This window comes from Oryzias latipes, chromosome 24, assembly GCF_053564925.1.
Source record: "Oryzias latipes strain Hd-rR chromosome 24, Olatipes_Hd-rR_3.1".
In the NCBI taxonomy this organism is placed as follows: domain Eukaryota; kingdom Metazoa; phylum Chordata; class Actinopteri; order Beloniformes; family Adrianichthyidae; genus Oryzias; species Oryzias latipes.
The window spans coordinates 2,809,261-2,830,920 of record NC_136260.1 but is presented as its reverse complement, the minus strand read 5'-3'; the positions used below and the strand labels follow the sequence as shown (position 1 = coordinate 2,830,920).

General features: G+C 48.1%; 2 protein-coding genes across 4 annotated transcripts; one reads left to right on the top strand and one right to left on the bottom strand.

The window, feature by feature from the left end:
• Positions 1 to 1,825: 1,825 nt before the first annotated feature.
• On the bottom strand, positions 1,826 to 10,001 carry taf1b (TATA box binding protein (Tbp)-associated factor, RNA polymerase I, B). Of its 2 annotated transcripts, XM_023953180.2 has the most exons (15): positions 9,687 to 10,001; positions 9,123 to 9,221; positions 7,772 to 7,859; positions 6,746 to 6,843; positions 6,580 to 6,672; positions 6,225 to 6,330; positions 5,193 to 5,346; positions 5,026 to 5,125; positions 4,796 to 4,943; positions 4,545 to 4,719; positions 4,424 to 4,461; positions 4,265 to 4,352; positions 3,373 to 3,443; positions 2,310 to 2,538; positions 1,826 to 2,208 (listed from the first exon to the last, which is right to left on the bottom strand). In XM_023953180.2, exons 1-15 carry the CDS (start codon positions 9,702 to 9,704, stop codon positions 1,986 to 1,988), a joined length of 1,728 nt encoding a protein of 575 aa, XP_023808948.1. In that variant the 5' UTR covers positions 9,705 to 10,001; the 3' UTR covers positions 1,826 to 1,985. The 2 variants fall into 2 exon arrangements, 1 of the variants encoding a protein (XP_023808948.1); XR_013654186.1 differs by lacking the exon at positions 3,373 to 3,443.
• Positions 10,002 to 11,900: 1,899 nt separating this feature from the next.
• Positions 11,901 to 21,611, top strand: adam17b (ADAM metallopeptidase domain 17b). Of its 2 annotated transcripts, none has more exons than XM_023952937.2 (18): positions 11,901 to 12,220; positions 13,255 to 13,387; positions 13,460 to 13,593; positions 14,344 to 14,432; positions 14,507 to 14,672; positions 15,135 to 15,265; positions 15,338 to 15,424; positions 15,511 to 15,621; positions 15,729 to 15,870; positions 15,947 to 16,038; positions 17,674 to 17,826; positions 17,901 to 18,100; positions 18,175 to 18,278; positions 18,358 to 18,492; positions 19,318 to 19,448; positions 19,537 to 19,704; positions 19,821 to 19,877; positions 20,391 to 21,611. In XM_023952937.2, exons 1-18 carry the CDS (start codon positions 12,109 to 12,111, stop codon positions 20,775 to 20,777), a joined length of 2,532 nt encoding a protein of 843 aa, XP_023808705.1. In that variant the 5' UTR covers positions 11,901 to 12,108; the 3' UTR covers positions 20,778 to 21,611. The 2 variants fall into 2 exon arrangements, with proteins under 2 accessions (XP_023808705.1, XP_023808704.1); XM_023952936.2 differs by having other exon boundaries at positions 15,726 to 15,870.
• The last annotated feature ends 49 nt before the right edge of the window (positions 21,612 to 21,660 follow it).

Genomic DNA, 21,660 nt, shown 5'->3' with positions numbered 1-21,660 from the left:
TTACTGAGGGCTGTCCAGTCTATGTATGACCAGAAAAGGAGCTTGGTTGGCATAACCAGCTGTAAGTCAGACCTTGTACAGGTCCATGTTGGACTCTGGCAGGGTGCCCTTTGTCACCAGTTCTGTTCTTAGTCTTTATGGACTGGTCTTGGATGTCATCAGCGGCAACCCAGGAGCGTTCCTCTGGGCTGTACCCCTCCCAATCCACCAGATATCACAGCGAATCCCTCAGCGCTTGGAATCTAGGATTTCCCTGACTTGATAGGCTGCCTCACTATACACCATCAAGGGAGGCATGCCAACGTCAGAGGGCTCAGGCTGTGACCCCCCATCCGTAGGTCCTTTGGCAGGCTTCAGCATAGAGACGTTGAAGGTGGGAGAGATGCGATAGTCAGGAGGAAACTGGAGACAGTAGGAAACTGGGGTGATCTGTTTCATTATTTGGAATGGACCCACGTACCTGGGACTGAGTTTGTTGCGGGGTAGGCCATAGTCGGAGGTCTCAGGTGGAAAGCCAGACCCACTGATTGGGAACCAGTTTGGGACCTTCCTGTCTGCACCAGTCGGTGTCCTCTTGGGTCAGGCGAGCTGAACATTAGCTGCCTCCCACATCTCCTCACAACGGCTGAACCATTTGTCCACTGCTGGCAGCTCTGTGGGTTCCCCTGGCCAGGGAAAGAATGGAGGTTGAACCCCAGGCACACACTGAAATGGCAAGAGTCCCATGGTCGTCTTCTTTAGAGAGTTTTGGGCGCATTCAGCCCAAACCAAGATTGACTCCAGTTGGAAGAACCAAGTGATCTCCTGGTTCAGGCGTTCCACTTGGCTATTTGACTGAGAGTGGTAGCCGGAGGTGAGACTCACGTTGATGCCTAGACCCCTTGCAGATTTCATGCTACACTTGCGAGGTTAACTGGGACCCACTGTCCGTCACTAAGCCCTCCAGGAGACTGTACTGGCAGAACATGTGAGTGATGAGTTGAACTGCTGTTTCTAGAGCTGTGGGCAGCTTGGTGAGAACCAGAAAGGGTTGAGCCAACCCCTCGAGCCCATGACTCCATTCTGAAGACACCTCCTTGGTGGCCAGCAGTTCCCAGTGGCCCACGTCATAGTTTTGTTCCCTGGTGTTAAGTATTTTTTTTTTAAAGTAGATGCACAGTAACATCTTAGCAGGCTGACCATGGCAATGAGAGAGTCCAGCTCCGTTAAGAAGCGTCCACCTCCACGATAAATTGCTTGGCTGGGTCTGAGTGATGGAGGATGGGTGCCTGTCCTTGACTGGATCCAGCTGAGACATTCATGAATGAAAACCCTCCAATTTATCTGAATTCTACAACGATGGGAAAACTGAAAGACTTTACAGGTATCTAACATACTTGACCGTAGGTGAGCAGATGCTTTTTCACACGGGGCCATGTGGGTTGAACTGTTATAACCCTGATCGCGAAAACCATCAGTTTGTGTTCTCCTTGCCTGATCTGCGACATGAATCAAAGCTGGACAGAGACCAGCACTTTCTCAGCTCCACCTTCCATTTCCATCATCCCGTTTGACATTTTTCTTGCATTTCAGTTCATGTGTGCTTGTTCTGAGGGTTCTGCCAGAGACAAGCCCAATCATTTCCATCCAGGTGTCTAGTTTTAGCTGAACACACGTCTAGAACATTTACCAAAAGTGTTGTGAGCTGCAGGAGGGCGGTGAATCTGAAACTGAAGAGCTCGGATCTTCCTCTGAACTGTAAACACAGAAATCTGTCAGTCTGTTTTGACAAAAGAACTTCAGGCAAAAACACGAGGCAACAATGAAAAGAGCTTCAGACAACAAATGACAGTTTACTAAAGATTTTATTCTACAAAATTAAGGAAGATAATTCGGTCCACAGACTGACACCCCCCACCTAACATTACATTTCATGTCATCCAGCATTTTTTAAACATCATTCAGCTGATGATGAGGCAGATGATGAGAGAAGAAGCTTGAAGAGTTTAACTTTCTTCAGAGGTCTGAGCCGAATGTCTGGTCCTGGTTTCAGTCCTGTTCCTTAACCGCGCTCTGTCCGTGGGGGGCGCAAACACCCGTCTCTCCACACTCAGGACCTCTTCGTACAGGCAGCTGGGCTTCACGTCCAGAATGAAGCAGAACAGTTCCAGCAGCCAAACGAAGGAGTTCGGCAGCGTGTTTTTCAAATCCGTGAAGTGGTTTTGGCATCTGCAGCAGAAGAGCATTTCTGAGATCTCCTCAAAGCCTCTCAGCTTTTTCCGCCTGCAGGTCTGACATCAATAAAACCTCTAGGTCTCTGTCAGTCTTACCTGGGTTTGCAGGGTCTGAGCGACGAATGCCAGTATGAGTGGTGGTGGGGGGTCAGAAGGTCATCTTTGAGCCCCACCACTCCATCCAGCAGCGTGTGGTGAAGACTGGGACCGTCGGCTCCCTTCTGTTCCCCCCAACAGAACTTGAAGCTGGAGGTGGTGACATCTTTAGGGCCACTAGGCTGAGAGGAAAGCTTCTCAAAGCAAATCTGCAGCTGCTCTGCGACTCCTGCAGACATCAGAACCATGGTCAGCTCCTCCTACTTTCACACTGTCAGGAGGGAATCTGAATCAAACATGCATAAATGAACGGAGGAGAAACTGTTGGATGCAGACATGAACCGCGGTTGCAGATATTTTTTGAGTAAATGCAACTTTTAAGCTTTAATGAAGCTCCAGCAGGTTTTCCCCGTAAATCACAGAAGCCTGAGGTTAGCCTTTAACGCTCATCACAGCACATTAAACACGTCCTCCATGACACTCTCCAGCCCTGACTGCAGACAGGAAGCTTCTCTGCTGTGATTAGATGTCACGATGTGATGCTCTGCCTTCTCTTCTGTACAAGTCCTGCAGCAAATGTCTGACATGACATGAAAGTGGCTTCTTGCAGCTTCAGGATGAGCTCCTGAACATCTACTGAGTTCTTCTGAAAGATTGTAAGCTTCCTGTGGACATCCTGAACGCATTCCTGAGGGAAAACATTTCCTAAACTCTTATCTGCTAATGTCTGATTGGACACACAAAGCTCCTTTGCATGAAATCTCTCCTGTAGACCTCTGGACGAAAGTCGTTATGGAATTAGAAAACAGCTGTGGCCAGAGAAGACTGAATTTTGAATATTCTCTGCACATTGTCAGTCTGGAAATGTTCAAGAATTAAATGTACAGTTTACTTAATGAGGAATCTAAACTTGAAGAATATTTTTCTTTTTGAATCTTAAGGACCTTCCATTCCTCTATTCCTCAGTAACAGTGAATAAATGCAGGACATACAGAACGAGGCTCAAAGTGCATCAAGGATGCAGAAACAACAAGCAACATTAGAAGCAGCACCAAACTCCTACGTTTCTTCTTCATGATCCACCATTTCTCCTTCTTCCTCATGAAAATGGGTTTCTTAGCTCTCCACTGCCTCCTGTGACAAAACACAGTGAAGATAAAAAGAGAGAAAAAAAAAAAAAAAACACAGTGAAGATGAAGCAGTGAATGAGGATGCTTGATGTCCTCCAGACAAACCTAAATCAAGTTCATGATTTACAGCCTCAGAAAACTGTAACAAACTAATTCTGGAACAATCATTTCTGATCTTTACATTAAATGATAAAGACACCTGATTCTCACTAGGAAAATGGAAGTAGTTCGGGGGTTTTGTTCCGCTTAACAATCTTTCCTAAACTAAACAATGATGGGGCCTGTAGCGCCACCTGTTGACCACAAACACCAGCTTGATCAATCCAGTTGTGAGGCTCATATGTCCTTCAGTTAGAGCAGGGGATCTCAAAGTTTTTGTAACAGAGGGCTAAATTAAGAACTTGACATTAGACTGGGGGCCAATTTCTGTGAAAAAATGGATAAAGAGAAAAAGTTGTTTTTAATAACTTTAATGACCAAGTGTCATTTGTATAGTTAACCAGGCCCTCCAGATGTTTTCCAGAGGTTGCTGTCTAGATCTTCTACTCGTTTAGTATCTGTCATTGGCCCCCGGGCTGCACTTTGAGAACCCCTGAGTTCGAGGTTGAAGCAGATGAATGGAATGGCTATGATGGACTACAATTTCTTTCTTTATTATTAAAAGAAATATACATTTTTAGTGAGCTTGTTAGAAAAATAAAACTCATATCTATGAAAATTCTATTAGAATTTAAAGCGCCCAAAAGTCAGATTTAAAAATATTGCCAGAAGTGACCTGAAGGATCTGCAGGAGTCCGACAAACTGGAACCGAGGAACAACCTCACCTGGCTGTGTCCTGGTCCCTCCTCTGCTGAGCTCGGTTCAGAGCGGTCTGCATCAGTTTGTACCACCTTCGCAGGTTAAACTGGGCCCCTGTCAGAGAGAAAGCATGAGCTTGAAGAGCCCCCACCAAGAGGACTCACACACAGGGGGCACTCACGGACCCTCTCCGTCTGTGGACCTGGCGTTGTTGGACAGCTCCCTGAAACCAGGAGAACCGCAGTGAGACGACCTGTCTGTGGAATGGATGTAGGGGGGTGGGGAGGGCAGGGCAGGGGGGGTTACCATTCGGTGTGGTCGTCCAGGCCAAAGAGGAGCTTCATGGTGACGATAATGAGCGCTGCCGCCTGCAGGTCGTACCGGGGCAGGGTGGGCTGGGACTCGGGGTGGAACGTCTGGCGGCTTTCATGGAACAAACCTGCGAGCTCCGCCACTCTGCAGACCCACCTGTGCAGCTCACCTGCAGACAGGAAGGAGCCGCTCAGCCCGCGCAGCATGCATGTCTGTCTGTCAGCTGGGACGGAGGAAGCTGTTACCGGGCAGGTTTGCATCGATCAGGTAGCGCAGGCTCAGTGGCCCCGGGTGGAGCAGAGTCTGCTGGCTGATGGGAGGAAACGCTGGAAGTTGCAGGAACAGAAGCAGATCCTGAGCCTCCTTATGCAGCGAGCGGTGAGACGGTACCGTCTGCAGAGACAGTTCACCACATCGTCAACAAACAGGAGAACACAGGGCAGAGGTCAGCAGCTCACTCACTCCAGGTCGTTACCTCTGCAGTAAACAGAAGAGCATCTTTGCCGAACAGCTTCATCTGCTCTGGGAGCTGCTCATGGGCCTTCACATACGGGACGCTTCCACAGTTCACCAGTCTGAGAGCAAACACAGGATCAGCCCAACATCCAGCAGTCCAACGCCTGGTTTGGAGGAGCAGATTACCCAAGCAGGTCGCTGAGAGTCAGCGCCTCCCGGCTCCAGACCAAGGCCAAGTGGATCAGGGCCAGAGTCTTCTTCAGGCTCAGGAGTCTATGGCTCCGCCTCTGACGGGGAGTCAGGTAACAGAGGCTGTCCGCTGATCCAGACCAGTCACTGCCTGAGGGATTAGGCTACATTTCAACATACAATACTCACAATACGTCATGGATATTGTGAAAAAAACAACAAACTCAGTGGATGTGATATACACAGAGACGTGGTGAGCGATACGCCGAGGTCAAAGGTCCTCAGGGTTGGCTTTGGGGAAGGAGGTGTAACAGTCTGGACAGGTATCACCAGTCAGGGTCAAACTGATTTGGTTATTGTAAATGACCCAGTCACTGAATGTTCTAACCTCAGAGACATCATAGAACCATTCTCATCCCCCAATTCCACCAGAACACCCCCAGCTTTCTGTTCATGGATGATTACACCCTATCACATGGTACCAGTACTGTCACAGCAGGACTTCAGGAAGTGGGAGTAGCTCATGTGGTATGACCAGCAATGACCCTTGACCTGAAACCCATAGAGAACGTCTGGGACCAGCTGAAGCAGACTGGATGATGGTATCCCACCCCCAAGTGAGCTGCAGAACTACATGCAGCACTTATGGAAGATTGGTTCAGACCAACACCATGAGGTTGGTGAGGAGACGTCACTGTCAAGCTGCTGTTGATGCAAATGCTGCAAATACCCACTATTGACATTTCTGTTATTTGGGGCTATTTTTATTATTGTCCTCATTTTAGGGGTAATATTAACCTAATGAAAATGTTTTTTTCTCATTAATTTTTAGTTATTAGTAATATCTCCAACTTTCTGTCAGTAGTCTAATTCAATAATTAGATAATAATAATAATTCACTCATTTCAAAGTCAGACCCCCCTGTAGTCCCCCAGACGGCAGAGATCTGAGGTCTGGCGTCTCCATAGTCCAGTGACCAAAGACTTCATGGCTGACCCCAGCTGCTCCTGCTGGGGGAGTCAAACATACCTCCTTTAGAGCTGGGGCTGCTGCAGGGATTTGACTCTCCATCCGTCCCGCTGGCTGATGCCACAGACGCCTCGGCTGCGCTGTCTGAATCCGAGTCTGCGTCTCCCTGGGGGGGGGGGGGGACAGAACAGAAGGCTGCTGCAGTCATCATCACTCTTCCTCTGAAGACATTTATGTTTGTTCCTGCATTTGAGTGGATCTAAAAATTCAGACTAAACTGATATCCCTCCAGTTATGAAAAAGCATGGAGAGCATATGAATAAATAAACATCCGTGTTAGTACTCATTGAAATCATGTATATGATTATCTCAGCACAGATTTTCAAAGGAAGGTGAGTCACAGACTGAAACTGACCACTCTGAACTTGGCGCTCCTAACTCGGTTGACGCAGTAAGCCTGCCGGCTCTTCTGCAAGTAGAGCCTCCACAGCTGACGCAGCACGCCGTCCTAAAGCGGCGAGCCACACACTGATCAGACGGGCTCAGGCATCGATGGCAGATCAATACGGACAGATTCAGACCTTGAAGTGAGGATGGACTCCCAGCCTAAGCAGGGCATCCGCCTGGTTCATCAGGATGAACTGGAAACCTTCACAGACCATCCATGTGTGACGGCCACCTGAACGACACAGAACACGTGTGAGACAAAGAAACACAAACGTTTCAGATGGGCACTGCCATCAAACTGAGAGGAACCCAAAAGCATTTTCAAAGATCTAAAACTGGAAACGAAGCAAATGTCTGAATGAGAGTTCCAGAGTTTAGAAGCAACAAGGATTCATGGAGGAGCCTGAAGATCAGAGGATGCTGGAGGAAGACAAACCAAAACACGCTTTAATGCACCACGGAGACCTTTAGAAACAAGAAGGAATGATTTAAGATGCACTCCTAATGGAAAAGAGGACTGGAGGCAGTGCTCACAGCCAGAGGAGCTGGTGAGGAGGTGGGTGGCAGCATGGCTCCACAGCTGACCCCATGACAGCGTCAGTCACAACCTCAAGGTGGTTAAATGATACTAACCCTTCCCTCCTGGGTTGCTATGATCAGGTTTGTTCATTTGATAGTTAACATACATCTATTCAGAGTCATACATGTAAATATACCGGATTAGAGCAGTGGTGCTACTTTGCATCTGTAGTCTCCTACAGATGCAAAGTGTGATCAGATGGAGAAATGTGCCAGCAGAGGGTCGAGAAGACAGCGGAGTGCTGCTCCACAGGAGGAGGTGGGCTCCCCGACGGGGGCAGGATTCTGCATGGATGGATCAGACAGCCGTGCACAGCCTCTGCACACGCACAAAGGAGCAAGGGGGCTGCTTCAGTGGGACCTGCAGCAGAAATGGATGCTGCAGCAGCTCACTTCCCTTCAGAGAATCTGTCCACCCAAATCTCACTGTGCTGGCTGGACAGTGCCAAAAAAGTAAACCTCAGTCGGATTAAGTCTGAACCTGGAAATGTATAGATCCTAATCAAGTGAAGTGAGTAAACTTTGAGTTATTTCAACAAATAAACAACAACAAACTGCAGCAGAATGTGAGGGACTCAGACCTGCTGTCTCGGTTTTGGATTTTCTGCCGAGGGTGGAGATCCTGTTGGCTCCCTGGATGAAGGTGAGGTCCATCACCTCTTTGGTTCGCTGAGGACATTTGGAAAGAGGAAGGCTGAATCAAACACTCACAACATCAACATAAGCTGACTCGGTCTGCCCCCTGCTGGCAGCCAACAGTACTGCACACAACCTCTCTGGATTCTTCAACGGTCAGTTTGAACAAGTTATTGACCAGTTAGTACCTAAAGGTAAGGCAGCCCAGCCCTGGTAAAGGCCCAAAGCCACTCAACAAAGCTTTAATGCTGAACACTGGTAGACATTTTGGTAATTATAGCAGGAAAAAAGCCAAAGTATCCATCAAGGTTTCTGCAGGAAATCAGATTTGTTGCTGTGGCTGCCATTTGAGAATGTTAATGCCATCAAGTCTTCACAACATCAAAGGCTGTAGGAGCGGATGAACATGCATATATGTATAAACTGAATATGGTTTAAAAGGGTTGATTGTGTCTTTGTTTGATCGGTGAGCTGGATTTGTGTTCAGACTGGCCCTGAAATGAACAGGATCTGTCTGCCTTTGATTGTGTGTTGGCTCCATAATGAGGTTCTGACCAGAGACCACATTCTGTGGTGGAAGGGCCCGGTCTGAGCATGGAGGGGAGGAGGGGGCTTGTCTGCGTGAAGAGTCCTCATGAATCAGTTCCAGTTCTCTGAGGATGAACTCAGACATGAGGATTGCTCTAGAGCTTCACAATGTTTCACAACCATTTGTATTCTTGTCAGGTATGACTTTGTTTCTATCGTGGCATTGATAACTCCGGCATGAACAACCTTTTTTAGATCCAAACTGTCCCTCCAATGACCCTGTCCTCTTCTCTGGGAAAACAGAGCAGATTTATCCACAGTATTCTAATTTTTGAAATCCTGTTTTGTGGGATTTATGAGCTGAAACCCCAATCGATGTCAAACTAAACATAAAACTAAACAGTGGGCCCTGAATCTGTATTCTATGCTTTTTTAAATGGTATTATAGAAATGATGACACTTTTCTATGATATTCTATATAGGGGCAACCACGGTGCAGGGGTAGAGTGGTCATCCCTCTGATCAGGAGGTAGGTTTGGTTCCTGTCAAAGTGTGCTTCACTTTGCTGGTTACAGGTTGGTGCCAGTGTTCGGCAGCCTTCACGCTGCTGCCTTCACGCCGTGTGTAGTTTGACTTCGCCATGTCTCCACTTCACCCAGTCAAAAAGGAACAAATCTATGTCTCGCCTCTGTTGTTGTTTTTGTTTGAGTTGTTTGTGTTCTTGTGTGTGTTTGTTTGGTGGAGCTGCTCCGGTCAGCTGATGTTTACCTCGATGACATTGTGGCAGGACTTGCAGAAGAAGCGACCCTCCTCTGAGAGACCCCAGTCCACGGCTGCGCACTGGGCGCACGGCTCCGCGTAACCCGCCTGAAACCAACACGCATGCGCGCACGCACGCACACGTTCCCTCATTCATTAAACTGTTGATGAAGTTTGTAATGTGCTGAGGTTTCCTATTATGCTCTCAACTAAAAACGTCATTTGTGTTTCACCACAGAGACGCGTAAGTTACTGTTACGTCATCACGTAAACGTGCTGATGATCATAAACGGGATGGACTTAGTAATTGTTTCTGTACAGAAGACCTCTGCCCTCCGCCACACAGAGCGTTCATCGCTGGTGAAGCTGCAGAGCCCAACAAAATATAACCTCCTTCCCACTGATTTCAACAACTGACGCCCAACAAAAAAGGGTCTGATAAGAACATGATCACACGCAGAAGGGAGGTTTATTTATAGCGTTAGCGGAAAATCTGCGGGCTAAAAACAATAGCTGACATAATACAAAACATATATAACATATACAAAAACAGAGGTCCAAGGCCATGTTTACCGTTTCTTCTTCGTCCATTGTGATTCCAGAGATAAACGGTTTGTTGTCTTCTTCAACAGCCAGACAGTAGACATGTGCAGCCTAGGATGAGCAGCTTCTTCTTCGATGCGCCTCCAGAAAACCCGCCCGCTGCTGCCACCTACAGTGCGCCGCGAGAACTGCACGCCTTCAACGAAGCCGCCCCGGCTTTCACAGCTTGACCTTGAAAGAAACTCTGATGGTTGTTTTCACCTTCGACTAGTCTAAGGCTTCGTGCATCCAGAGAAAAACAAATGCAAGGATTACAAAAATGAAAGAAGGTTGCAGTGTGGAAGAGAATGAATAACCGAAAAACTGTATGAATTTACTGCATCATAAGGAAAAGTGAGCGCCAGCTGTGGCTCTCTGCATCAGACATTGGTTTTCCTTTAAAGCGGATTTAGATGAGATCAGAGGTTATAAATAGACAACCAGATGTTTCCTTTGCTCTTATATAACATGGAAATCCCCCCCATGTCCCAGTTGAGGCTGTTCTCCGTTCATGAATAAACTTTTAATGGTTTATTTTTCAGCTACTGCTGTGAAATCACGCGCACCCACCTGGCTGCTCACTGTTAGGAGCTCGGTGACTGTTTTGCTCAGGAACTCATCAAGTTCACTTTTATACAGCGAAGATTGGTGGCAGATTTTCAAAATAAAAGCCTTCACAGGCTCATCCCTACTGTGTTGTAGAGACCTGAAAATGCTCCCAAACAGGGTTACTCATGTACAAGTAAATGTTACATACCTTAAAGACAACTTTACTAATTGTATATGCTGTCCACACTGTCCACTGTCTGCAACGACAATGAACTGATAAGAAAAATTCTTTTTTAGGGAGCTCCTGGGTTCTTAACCTGAACTTAAAATCATGAATTCCGGGCTTCATAATATATTGAGCTTTGCAGCTTTTCTAGAGTTAAAAGAAGAGAAAGAAGGCCATGGCAGAAATAATCTTCTTTAACGTTACAGCAGGTTTGTAAATACTTTTTTTTTTCAGTAAAGAGCTCACGACAACTTCACATGATGACATAACAAATGGCCCTGATCTCCAAAACTGCACCTTTTAGTTGTGAAACACTGACATTTCATCACATTTGACAATAACACACAAGCCATCTAGACTTTTACGGTAACTTGTTTTGAATCTGCAGTTCATAAAGTGTAAAAGTACAAAAACTATCTAATTACACAATGTAATAGAGTAAAAGTTCGAAAAAAAATGCACTCAAGTAAAAATATACCCTACATGGCAGTAACTATTATGTATGCAAAGAAAAACTTTCTCAGAGATTTGGTTCAAACCTTGTTTTTGGCTTCAATTTGACATGTGATTTGTGTTTTACTAAACAAAAATAAAAAACAAAAAAAATTAAAAAAATCGGTTAGTTCATAAAGGGCCCAAGTCCACAATTGTTCAAAATAGAGATATTATCTGTTCTATGGTCTTCAAGGGAAAAGCTATCTGATTATGTGCAAAAAAGTCCCAAGTCTGTTGTAATGTACTGACTATGCTTGACATTTAAAATGCATTAAGTGCAAAATTCCTGGACTTGGGCCTCTCTTGCACGGGTTTAGCTTTATCCCATAGATGGCAGCACTAGTTATCCAATATGGCAGCACCCCAGTTCAATTCAAGAAGGGCCCAAGTCCAGAGACTTTAGTTTGCTAGTCCTCTGAAATGATAAAAATGAGGTGCTTCATATTATAGCATTTGTAAGCTATGAACTGGGGCTAAATCTGGGTAAAGTATGAATCATTTGGTGTAGCCTCCCTTTAAGCTATGCAGTTAAAATCATTTCCTGGAAAAACAAACCTCTTGGACTTGGGCCCCTTTACAACTAACTGATTCAATTTCTAATGAGCAAATGAACGACAAAAAAAACTGTTCAGGGGCCTCATACTAAGCCTGGTTTGATGTATTAAAACAATAAATAATAAATCATTATTGAATTGAGCACAATAGGCTGTACTAAGGATTCTTCATGATTCAGTTCAATGGTTTAAAAATAGACAAACCTTCTTTGGACTTTTTTTTTCTTTTATTTTCTTATTGTTATTTTTATCTTATTTCACATTGTATCCCGACATTCACCCGTATCTAAAATTACATGTTAAACTCTGACTCGGGTTAAAAAACCAAAACCAAATTGTAGCCACTGGTATTGGGCTTTTACTGTGAAAGCCTGTGGCTTCACTTCCGCCCGCCGCCGTGGTTTCCGTTAACTTCAGTGCGGTCTGCGGTCTTCCTGGATGTGATTGGGGGATCATTTTCAAGAAAATCCTCTGAAAGCGGACTCGGGTCTCTTGAAAAGTTGCCGTTTGGACCGGGGAGTGCTCGGGGGGGCTGGAGCAGGACTTTAAACCTCGCTTTGCTGTGGAACATCCGCCCGTGTGGAGCCCCATGAGCCCGCGGCTCCTCTCGGCTTTGGTCCCGGTCCTGGTCGCGGTGGCGGCGGCGGCGGCGGCAGCGGCAGCGGCGAGCCCGCCGGCGGACTCCGGGCAGCAGGAGTTCGGTAAGACCTCCGGACCCGGTTAGAGTCTTAGATGCCGACCAAAAACCGAGTGAACGTGATTGCTTAGCTTCAGGAAGCAGGAAGTCTGCTGCTGGTAAACTTCATGAATTTGTTTACATTATTTAGGTGAAGAATTGATTGGATCTGGAAAAGGTTGATTTCAAACAATCCAAACAAAAATAAAACTAAGATGACCAAAAAACAGAACTATTGGAAGATTTATCAAACGTATTGAGTGGAAATGACAAACACACACAGAGGTGTAGGTCCTCATCCACGCACGTCACTCATCTCCACGTGATCATCATGCAGATGTTCCACAGGTGATTCCCAGGTGTGGAATCATGCAAATGAAGGGAAATGCTGTTTCCTCAGAACTAAAGTGGAATGTGTGACGGCATGCAGCCTGAATGCTGGGACACGGTCTGCCATGGTCATACATGGTCATACATGTGTCACTGCTGTGGTTCTCATGTGTGATTGTGTTGGAGCTCGACTGACCTCACAACCAGAAGATCCTGGTTCAAATCCTGGCTGGGACCTTTCTGTGTGGCGTTTGCATGTTCTCCTCATGCATGTGTGTGTGTGTGTGTGTGTGTGTGTGTGTGTGTGTGTGTGTGTGTGTGTGTGGGTGTGTGTGTTTGTTTCATTTCCCTTCTCCTCCAGTCTTCTCCAGTTGCTTCATAGGTTCACTGATGTCTTCAGATTGTCCTCCGATGTGTGTGTGTGTGTGGTTGTGTGCCCAACAGTACCTGGGTAGGATCCAGTAGCCCTGCTGTGACCCGGCACAGGAAGAAGCAGATTTTTACTGTGGGTTGGTTACATGTCACAAACACATTTGATCTTCTTCCTTGCAATGTTTTCCACAACAGTCCAAGGAAGAAGATTTTGAGTCCAGTTGCAGTGACTTCTGGATGAATGAGAACCTATCAAGCACTGGTGGATGTCAGTGTCCTGTGGGTCTGAACAGAGGATGAATCAGAGAACAGAAACCTCCTGTGGCTCATCAATGTGAGTGTGTGTGTGTCCTGCAGCGTCTCTGCGGTCCATCCTGGAGGACTTTGACGTCTTGCCCTTCTCCAGTCTGCAGAGCCACTCGGTGCGTCGGCGTGAGGTCCAGACTCAGACTCACGTGGAGAAGGTTCTGAGCTTCAGCGCTCTGCACAGGTTGGACTGTCCTGTGCAGAAAATCTGTGTTTGGGATTCTTGGATTCTGACCGTTTCTGCTGCCTGACGCAGGAACTTCCAGCTGTATTTGAGAACCAACGAGGAGCTGTTCAGCAAGGATTTCAGCGCCGTGGTGGTGGGCGAGGACGGGCGTGAGCACAACCATCCGGTCAACAGACAGACTTTCTTCACCGGACACGTCATCGGTAATTCTGTGCTGGAGGTTGGACTGGCAGATCATCAAGCACTGAATTCATTGTTATTACATCAAAGTGAAGAGAAAAAAAAGAAACCGAGTGCCAGAAAAGTGCATTTCCTGTAAAAACAGAACACTGAACTATGAAATATAATCAAGGACCAAAGTTTGACCTCTGATCTGCTTTTCATCTGTTATCAAAGTGGTCTTTTCATTATGATGATGCTGTTTTTAGCCAAAATCCAAAACCTGAGTTGTTCTCCAGGACATAGTTTCTGCAGAGCGGCAGGATTTCATCAGAAACTCTCCTCTGACTGTTTGTGAACCTTGGCTGATATCCCAGCATTCCTTTGATCACACTCTCCCGCTAGCATACAGCCACTCACACCCCCAGGCTAACGTTAACAGGGTTTCAGTGGCTTCCCCCCACTTTAGAGCATCATGCAGCATCTTGATGAAGGTTTGACCTTGACCTCCATGGAGGGTCCAGAGGCCTGCAAAAACAGGAGCAGCCTTCGAGTCTGGAAAAGCTATGCTGAAATGTTTCAAGAGTTCTGAGATGCTCCCTCTGGTGGGCGCAGTCTCTGTGTTCCCTCTTCTCTACCGGTTACTTTAGCTGTGGTCTCTGTCCGTCAGGCGGTTTGCTGGGCTTGTAACTCCGCCCCTTCGACCGTGTGTGGGTTGAGAGAAGATGGGTCATTTAAAAGAGCCAATTTGTTGGCAACCGAGCAGTCAGACCGATGACCTAACTCTCTTCCAGGGGAGGAGAACTCTCGTGTTCAGGCCCACATCGACAACCAGGAGTTCTCGGCTCACATCCTGACCGATGAGGCCGAGTACAACATCGAGGTAACGTTTCTGCGTCTGCATCTGGACCTCTGGACAGCGGCGGAGAACAAACTCCTTGTCTGTCTGTGGTCCAGCCTTTGTGGAGGTTCACCTCAACGCCCCCCGATGGTCGCGTCCTCATTTATCGGTCAGAGGACATCAGGAACATCAGTCGGCTGCAGCAGCCTGCAGTCTGTGGGTACGTGAGCCCCGCCCTCACTGACGGGCGCAGAGCAGCCGTGCAGGACGAGCAGGAGGAAGGTTCGTGGGTGTTTACAACTTCAGTCTTCTAGGACTTTTGTTTGTCACATGAGAGATTTATGGTAACGACAATAGAAGAAAACCATCAGTGTGTGTGTGTGTGTGTGTGTGTGTGTGTGTGTGTAAAGACCTTTAGCTCTTAAAACACAGAAATGAACCGTTTACCACTCATGACTGATAAAGCTGCATGCATCAGTGCTGAAATGGTTCATGAGGTTTAGATGCCATGACTCAGCTTCAGACGACATGGTCTGGATGAAGGAGACTTGTCATACGTGTACATGTATGTCAGAGTGTTCATAGATCAGTGCTGGTTCCTGTTAGAGCTGCAGGACTCACAGACGGAGCACAGATGCTCTTCAGCCGCCTTTAAAAACAGATCTAAGTGATCAAAGGCTAGAACAACTCAATGTCCACATGGAGTCACCCCCCCCCAACAGAAACCTTCTGGTCCTCCTGAAGGTTCTGGACCCAGGTCCAGACGGCAGCTCCACGACCACAGGAAGAACACCTGCCCACTGCTGCTGGTGGCTGACTACCGCTTCTTCATGCACATGGGTCGTGGGGAGGAGAGCACCACCCTCAACTACCTGGTCAGACCCCCTCCCAGACCGTCAAACACCCCCACCCCAACAGAGTGCAGACCAGCTTCTGTCTGCTTTCAGATCGAGCTGATTGATCGCGTGGACGACATCTACAGGAACACGTCGTGGGACGAGGAGTTCTCTGGTTACGGTGTTCAGATCCAGCAGGTGGGGGGGGGGGGGGGGTCGTGTTGACGGGGAAGCCCGGGTGGGCACCAACGGTCCTGACCTGTTCCTGTGATCACATGTGCTAGATCATCATAGAAAGTGGGCCGACGCCGGTGGCTCCTGGAAAGAGTCACTTTAACATGAGAGGGAGTCCGGTGGAAGGTAAAGATGTGTGGGATGTCAAGAAGCTCCTGGAGGTAACGGCCCACCCTGTCCTCACAGCTGACAGGAGTCTGAGAAGAAGAAGCAGTAGTGCGGGTCTGAGGGCGCCATGCTGATACACTGGTCTCTCTACCTGCAGCAGTTCAGTGTGGACATTGCAGACAAAGCCTTCAACGTCTGCCTGGCCCACCTCTTCACCTACCAGGACTTTGATGAAGGCACTCTGGGTCTGGCCTATGTGGCCCCGTCCAAACCCGACATCCCCGGAGGGCTCTGCTCCAAAGGTTGGTTCTGCTTCTGTCACCCCCCGCCCCCATTCACTGTTTGTGTTGACTTGTGACCTATTCTTCCTCTTTGCAGCTTGTCCTTCATCTACAAACCAACATGGAGCCATCTACCTGAACACGGGCCTCACCAGCACCAAGAACTATGGAAAGACCATCCTGACAAAGGTGGGAGGGTTCTTAAGCAGGAACACGTTTGACTGAAGGGGTTTTTCCTTTAGAGTTCTTGCTGTCCCGCCAGACCACACGCAACAACAGAACCTCTTAGGTCTTCATCAGAAAAACCAGCAGGAGACATGTAACCCCTGTGCTATCCTAGGCACTTTAACATTGGGAGTTGGGTCGTCTAAGACAGTGTTTTTCAACTAGTGTGCCGTGGGAGATGGTCAAGTGTGCCGTGGAAAATTACCCTCATTAACTGATCTAAAAACATTTCCTATCTCCAGGATTTCAGCTCTCTGTTCATCCAAACAGGCCCTGATAAAACACTGAGGAATATAAAAGATCGTAAAATACTTTTTCTTTGCGTTTATTTTATTTTATTAAAGACATTTTGATAAGAATGACGTACCGCGATTCAGCTGCAGCTCCGGCTGTATTTGGGAAAAGTCCCGTCCCTTTGACTGTCTCCGCCAATCATTCTTGAGGGGCTTAATCACATGTCATCAGTCTGACCAATCAGAAGTGGTTAAAGTCTTCACTTCCTTGTCCCGATTTAGCTCGTAAAGTCGCTCAGTTCTAACAGAAATACCAGCTAAAGCTCGTCTTTAGCGGTGTAGCTTTCCACAGAATCCGGTATCAGACCGTGGAACAAGTGAACAAAACAATGAGGCTCCGAAAACCGATCTCCGGCCGTTTTATGCACTACATCTCCCATGATGCATTGGGTTGTGAGAGTGACAGGGCACAAGGAGATCTGTCGTTAGACGTCTTGAAACCAACAAACACACATCAAACTATTTTTAAATCTTCTAACTTAACTTTTATTGAATCTTTAAGAAAAAAACAGCTGCAGTTTCCAGCTTTTTCTGTAACAATTATCTCAAAAATGCATGTGAGATTATGGAGGGGCTGTAGATCAATACAGACTATGACTTTCTCCTTCTTTTTTTTAATTTTTGGATGCTGGTGTGCAGAGGGATTTTTGTCAAGGTTAAAGTGTGCCGTGGCTCAGAAAAGGTTGAAAAACACTGATCTAGACCCACTAGACAGTGCTCTGAACCTTTTTTCTTCAATGATTTGTGATCTTCACTGGTGTCCATGGATTACATGAAATCTTTCCACCTTATCCACCTTTGTCATGGTAGGGAGAACACGTCAATGGAAGGGGGGGGGGGGGTCATCTAAGGTAGCACAAGGGTTACAGCTGCGCCTTGATGTGCAGCGGGGCTTTCATCCCAGATCCCTTTTAAAGCTGGTTGCTCTTGACAGACGTTGCGGTTCCATCAGTCCTTGAAGCAGCTGTCAGGACCAGAGCAGTGAAGAGGATTGAAACCCCCGATGCCCTTTTTCAGTTCAGGCGAACCAAAGAGGAGGTCCAGAACATCCTGAAGGAGGACATTAGGCTGGAGGTGTAAGCGAGGAGGGTGCAGGGTGGGCTCTGTGGCGCCCTCTAAAGGGGAGTAGAGACTTCACAATGACAAAGTGGAGGAGAAGGCTGCAGTCTGTGACTCAGCCCCTCCCACAGCTGAAGCAGGCTCAGAAATGTTTTTCCTGCTTTTTTCCTCCAGTCGGAGTCATGTCACCTCCCCAGCCCTTACCCCCTCACTCCTGCATGGGGGTAAAAGACCTTTGTTTCCACAGGAAGCTGACCTGGTCACGACCCATGAGCTGGGGCATAACTTTGGAGCTGAGCATGATCCAGACGACATCCTGGACTGTGCCCCCCGAGAGGATCAGGGGGGCAAGTATGTCATGTACCCCATTGCTGTGAGCGGAGACCAAGTCAACAACAAGGTGTGTGTGCTTCCTGTCCCTCACACGAGCAGTGCTCTGTCTGACTGAGGACTGAGGGCAGCTCGTCTGCGCAGCTCTTCTCCAACTGCAGCAAGCGCTCCATCGTGAAGCGGCTGCGCTCCAAGGCCACTTCCTGCTTCAGAGAGAGGAACATCAACGTGTGCGGGAACTCTCGGGTAGAGCAGGGCGAGGAGTGTGACCCGGGGCTGATCAACATCTCATTGGACGGCTGCTGCACCCCTGACTGCCGACTGAGAGAGGGCGCTCAGTGCAGGTGAGGGTGACGGAGGTGAGACGGGCGGTGCACGCTCTGCTGAGGCGCCACAGCTCAGCCTCCGATGTGTTCAGTGACAGGAACAGCGCCTGCTGCAAGAACTGCCGCTTTGCGTCCAGGGGCGTGGTCTGTCAGGAGCCGATCAATGCCACCTGTGAGGGCCACTCCTACTGCACAGGTCTGCTGCGCCGGGTCTGGCTTCTGCTCTCAGCTGGTCACATACTCTGAGATGAAGCTGCTGTGTTTCTGCGTTCCAGGAGACAGCAGCGAGTGCCCGGCACCGGAGAACGCTCCGGATAAAACCGTGTGCTTGGACAACGGGGAGTGTCACAACGGAGAGTGTGTGCCCTTCTGCCAGGCCATCCTAAACCTGCAGCCCTGCGCCTGCAATGGTACTGCTGATCCTAGAGGCACAGCCGCTGGCTGATGAGAGGACGTGAAGGGAAGGGGTCTCTGGAGGCTCAGAAATGCTTGAAGTGATCCTGGGCTTCAGACGTTACTCGGTTTAGGTCAGGGGTGGGCCACCTGCGGCTCTTTCCTCCCTGTGGTTTAGTAAAATAACCATCATGTTCTCAGATTGTTGTGATTCCTTTGACATGGTCAGGTAGAGCGAGCAGGCAGAGAGCAGCGTGAACACGTGGAGGGGGCGTGTCTGCAGCTGTGAACGCCGACCAGAGTCTGTGATGGGATGGAAAGTTTTTCTGGAAAGACAGTCAGTGGTGATCTCATAGGGACACATGAGCGCCCCCAAAAAAGCCTTTTTTTCCTCCCCCTAGACCAAAACCCCCCATTTCAGCGTACAATTAATTAAATTTGCATCAGGGCGGCCTACTATCCTGTCACCTTGCTGCTATGTATGTTGCAGTGTCTCTGTAGAACACGCTGTGGGGGGGGGGGTTGCACGCGGGGGAAAACAAAGAACAGGTAGAGAGGCGGGGGCGGGGCTTAGACTCACCGCTTCCTAATAAAACATAGTTGTCATGTATAAGATTAATATAATTTATTGGTTTTACTGGATTTAAAGAAAATAAATAAATAGACAGGAGTCTGCATCAAAGTCAATCTGTTTCCATCATCTAACTGCAGCATGAAGTTAGGAAGCTGCTCACGGGAGGCCGTGGAGGCGTCTGCTATGTCCGAAAAACACTGAGCTTTGGCGTCCTGGACACCACTCTGGTGTTCGGCTAAGCAGTCTCCTAAAATCTTGTCTCTTCCAGAAACAAACTCTTCCTGTAAAGTCTGCTGTCGGAACAGTGGGGGGGTCTGTTTACCTTACAAGGACAAAAGCGACAACTTTGTGTTCCTGCGGAAAGGCAAACCGTGCACAGTGGGCTTCTGCGATGGAGCGGTGAGTGGAGCCGCTGTTCTGTGTGTGTGTGTGTGTGTGTGTGTGTGGGTGTGAGTGGGTAACCCTACTAACCCAACCGTCCGTGCAGGGGAAGTGCATGAAGCAGGTGCAGGACGTGGTGGAGCGGCTGTGGTACTTCATTGATAAGCTGGACATCAACACCTTTGGGAAGTTCCTGGCTGACAACATCGTGGGCTCAGTGGTGGCGTTCTCGCTGCTCTTCTGGGTTCCTGTCAGCATCCTGGTCCACTTTGTGGTGAGTTAGCCCCCCGTCCCCCCGCCTGCTCATCCTGACCCAGCTTTTGAAGCTGGCTGTGGTCTGCTGTGTTTGTTCTGACAAATCAGTTGAAGGTCGTTTTTCTCACCTTTCAGGACAAGAAACTGGACAAGCAGTACGAGCAGACAGCCAAGTCTCTGTTCTTCCCCAGCGTGAGTTCAGATTTCTGTCTTTGCTTTGAAAGTCTAGCCCTTGTGCTGTCTTGTGGGGTCCAGATGACCCCACTCCCAACGCCCACGTGCCTTGGACAGCACAAGGGCTAGAGGTGATGGCTAGAGATGATCCAGCAGCTGTTTGGGCTGTTCAGCACACATGCAGCTTAACTGAACCACTGAAGTCTGCTTAAGTTATGGTGCAGACACTCTGGACGCCGACGCCGCCGCCGCCGGGCTGCTATTACAAGTCCGTTGGATAAAAAGGGACGTAAGGCGTGTCTGGGTGTTTCACATTTAATGAAAAACCTGTGAGCATGAGGGCTAAACACTGGTGTTTGGGATGAGTTGACCTGATGACACAAACACCTGTGCCAGAGGGATTGTGGGAAGTTTCCCCCGTGCCGTGTGGGGGGAGCCAGGTGTCATGTCTTCCAGTGCTTTCTCTGCTGTTGTAGATGTAGAGAGCACTTCTGGGATCTCTGGATGTTCATGCTCAGTCTTTTTTCCCAGAATGCAGAGCTGCTGAGCAGCCTCGACTCGGCTTCAGTTCGGATCGTCAAGCCTCCGAGCTTTCCCGCCCCCCCTCTGCGCTTGCCCCCAAGTGGCCCCCAGCAGACCAACACCCCACCTGTCTTCAGACCAGGCCCCGACTCGGGTCACACCTCCCCTCCCCTGGACAGCCCCCGCATGGCCACCATCCAGGAAGACCCCAGCCTGGACTCCCGTCTGGATGAGGACCAACTACAGGAGGATTTTGGGCGGGCGGCGGGAGAGGGGTCAGTCCTGCGCTCCTTCGAAGACCTGACGAAGGCGAAGGTAGTGTGCCGCAGCGAGAAGGCGAAGCTGTTCCGACTGCAGAGACACCATCATGTTGAAAGCAAGGAAACGCAGTGCTGAGAGGTGCAGGTAGGTGGCGCTGCACCACCAGCTCCAGGCAGCAGCTGCTGCTTTCTGGAGAAAACCACATCCTGTTACCGGTGCTCTGTGAGAGCCGCAAACTACAGCAACATGCTTCACCATGAGGCAGTTTGACGCAGACAAATGAAAGAAGAAGGAGTGGATGCTTTTAGCTGGGCAGTCTGCTGTCGGGGGGGGCTTCCCTAAAGGTTATCTTTAGACTGTGAGGAGGTCACACACCACCAAACACTGTTTGATCCCACATATGGAGTTTGAGCCTGCTTTAAATGATTTCTTTTTTCTCTTTCTGACCCACTTTTGTATAAAGTGTCCCTCCTCCCCCCAGCTTGTCTAGCTCACCTCGGTCAGTATTTTGTGTTTATGGAGTTTGTCTTTGAGGGGAGGAAACCCTTTTTTGTTTGAAAGACGATGTTACATTGTGCTTTTTAATCTTCTGAGGTTTGTTGGTGGTAGGCATTTTTAAAATATAAAAATGTTTTTACTGTAAAAACAAACTCATTTTATTGTCTGTCATTGGAGCAAATGTATGAATGTACAACATAAACTCCAAATGAGCTTTTATTTGTTGAAAATATTTTACACCTGGTAAAAATGCATTACATAGTTTGTCATATAGTAAAATGTGTTTTTCTTGTGGTGTTGCCAGGTGGTGTAGTGGTCAGCACTCACTGCGTTCTTGAACCGCGTTACATACCCGGTGTGTTCGTAGCTTCCCAGCCAGTCAGCACATCATTCAGTATTTGTACACAATAAAAAGTAAAAAATTGTTAAGAAAAGTACACAAAACAAATAAAACTTTTGTATTATTATAAATTACCTGTTTCATTTTATTTTTAAGTAAAGTTCCAGAAACAAAGACACA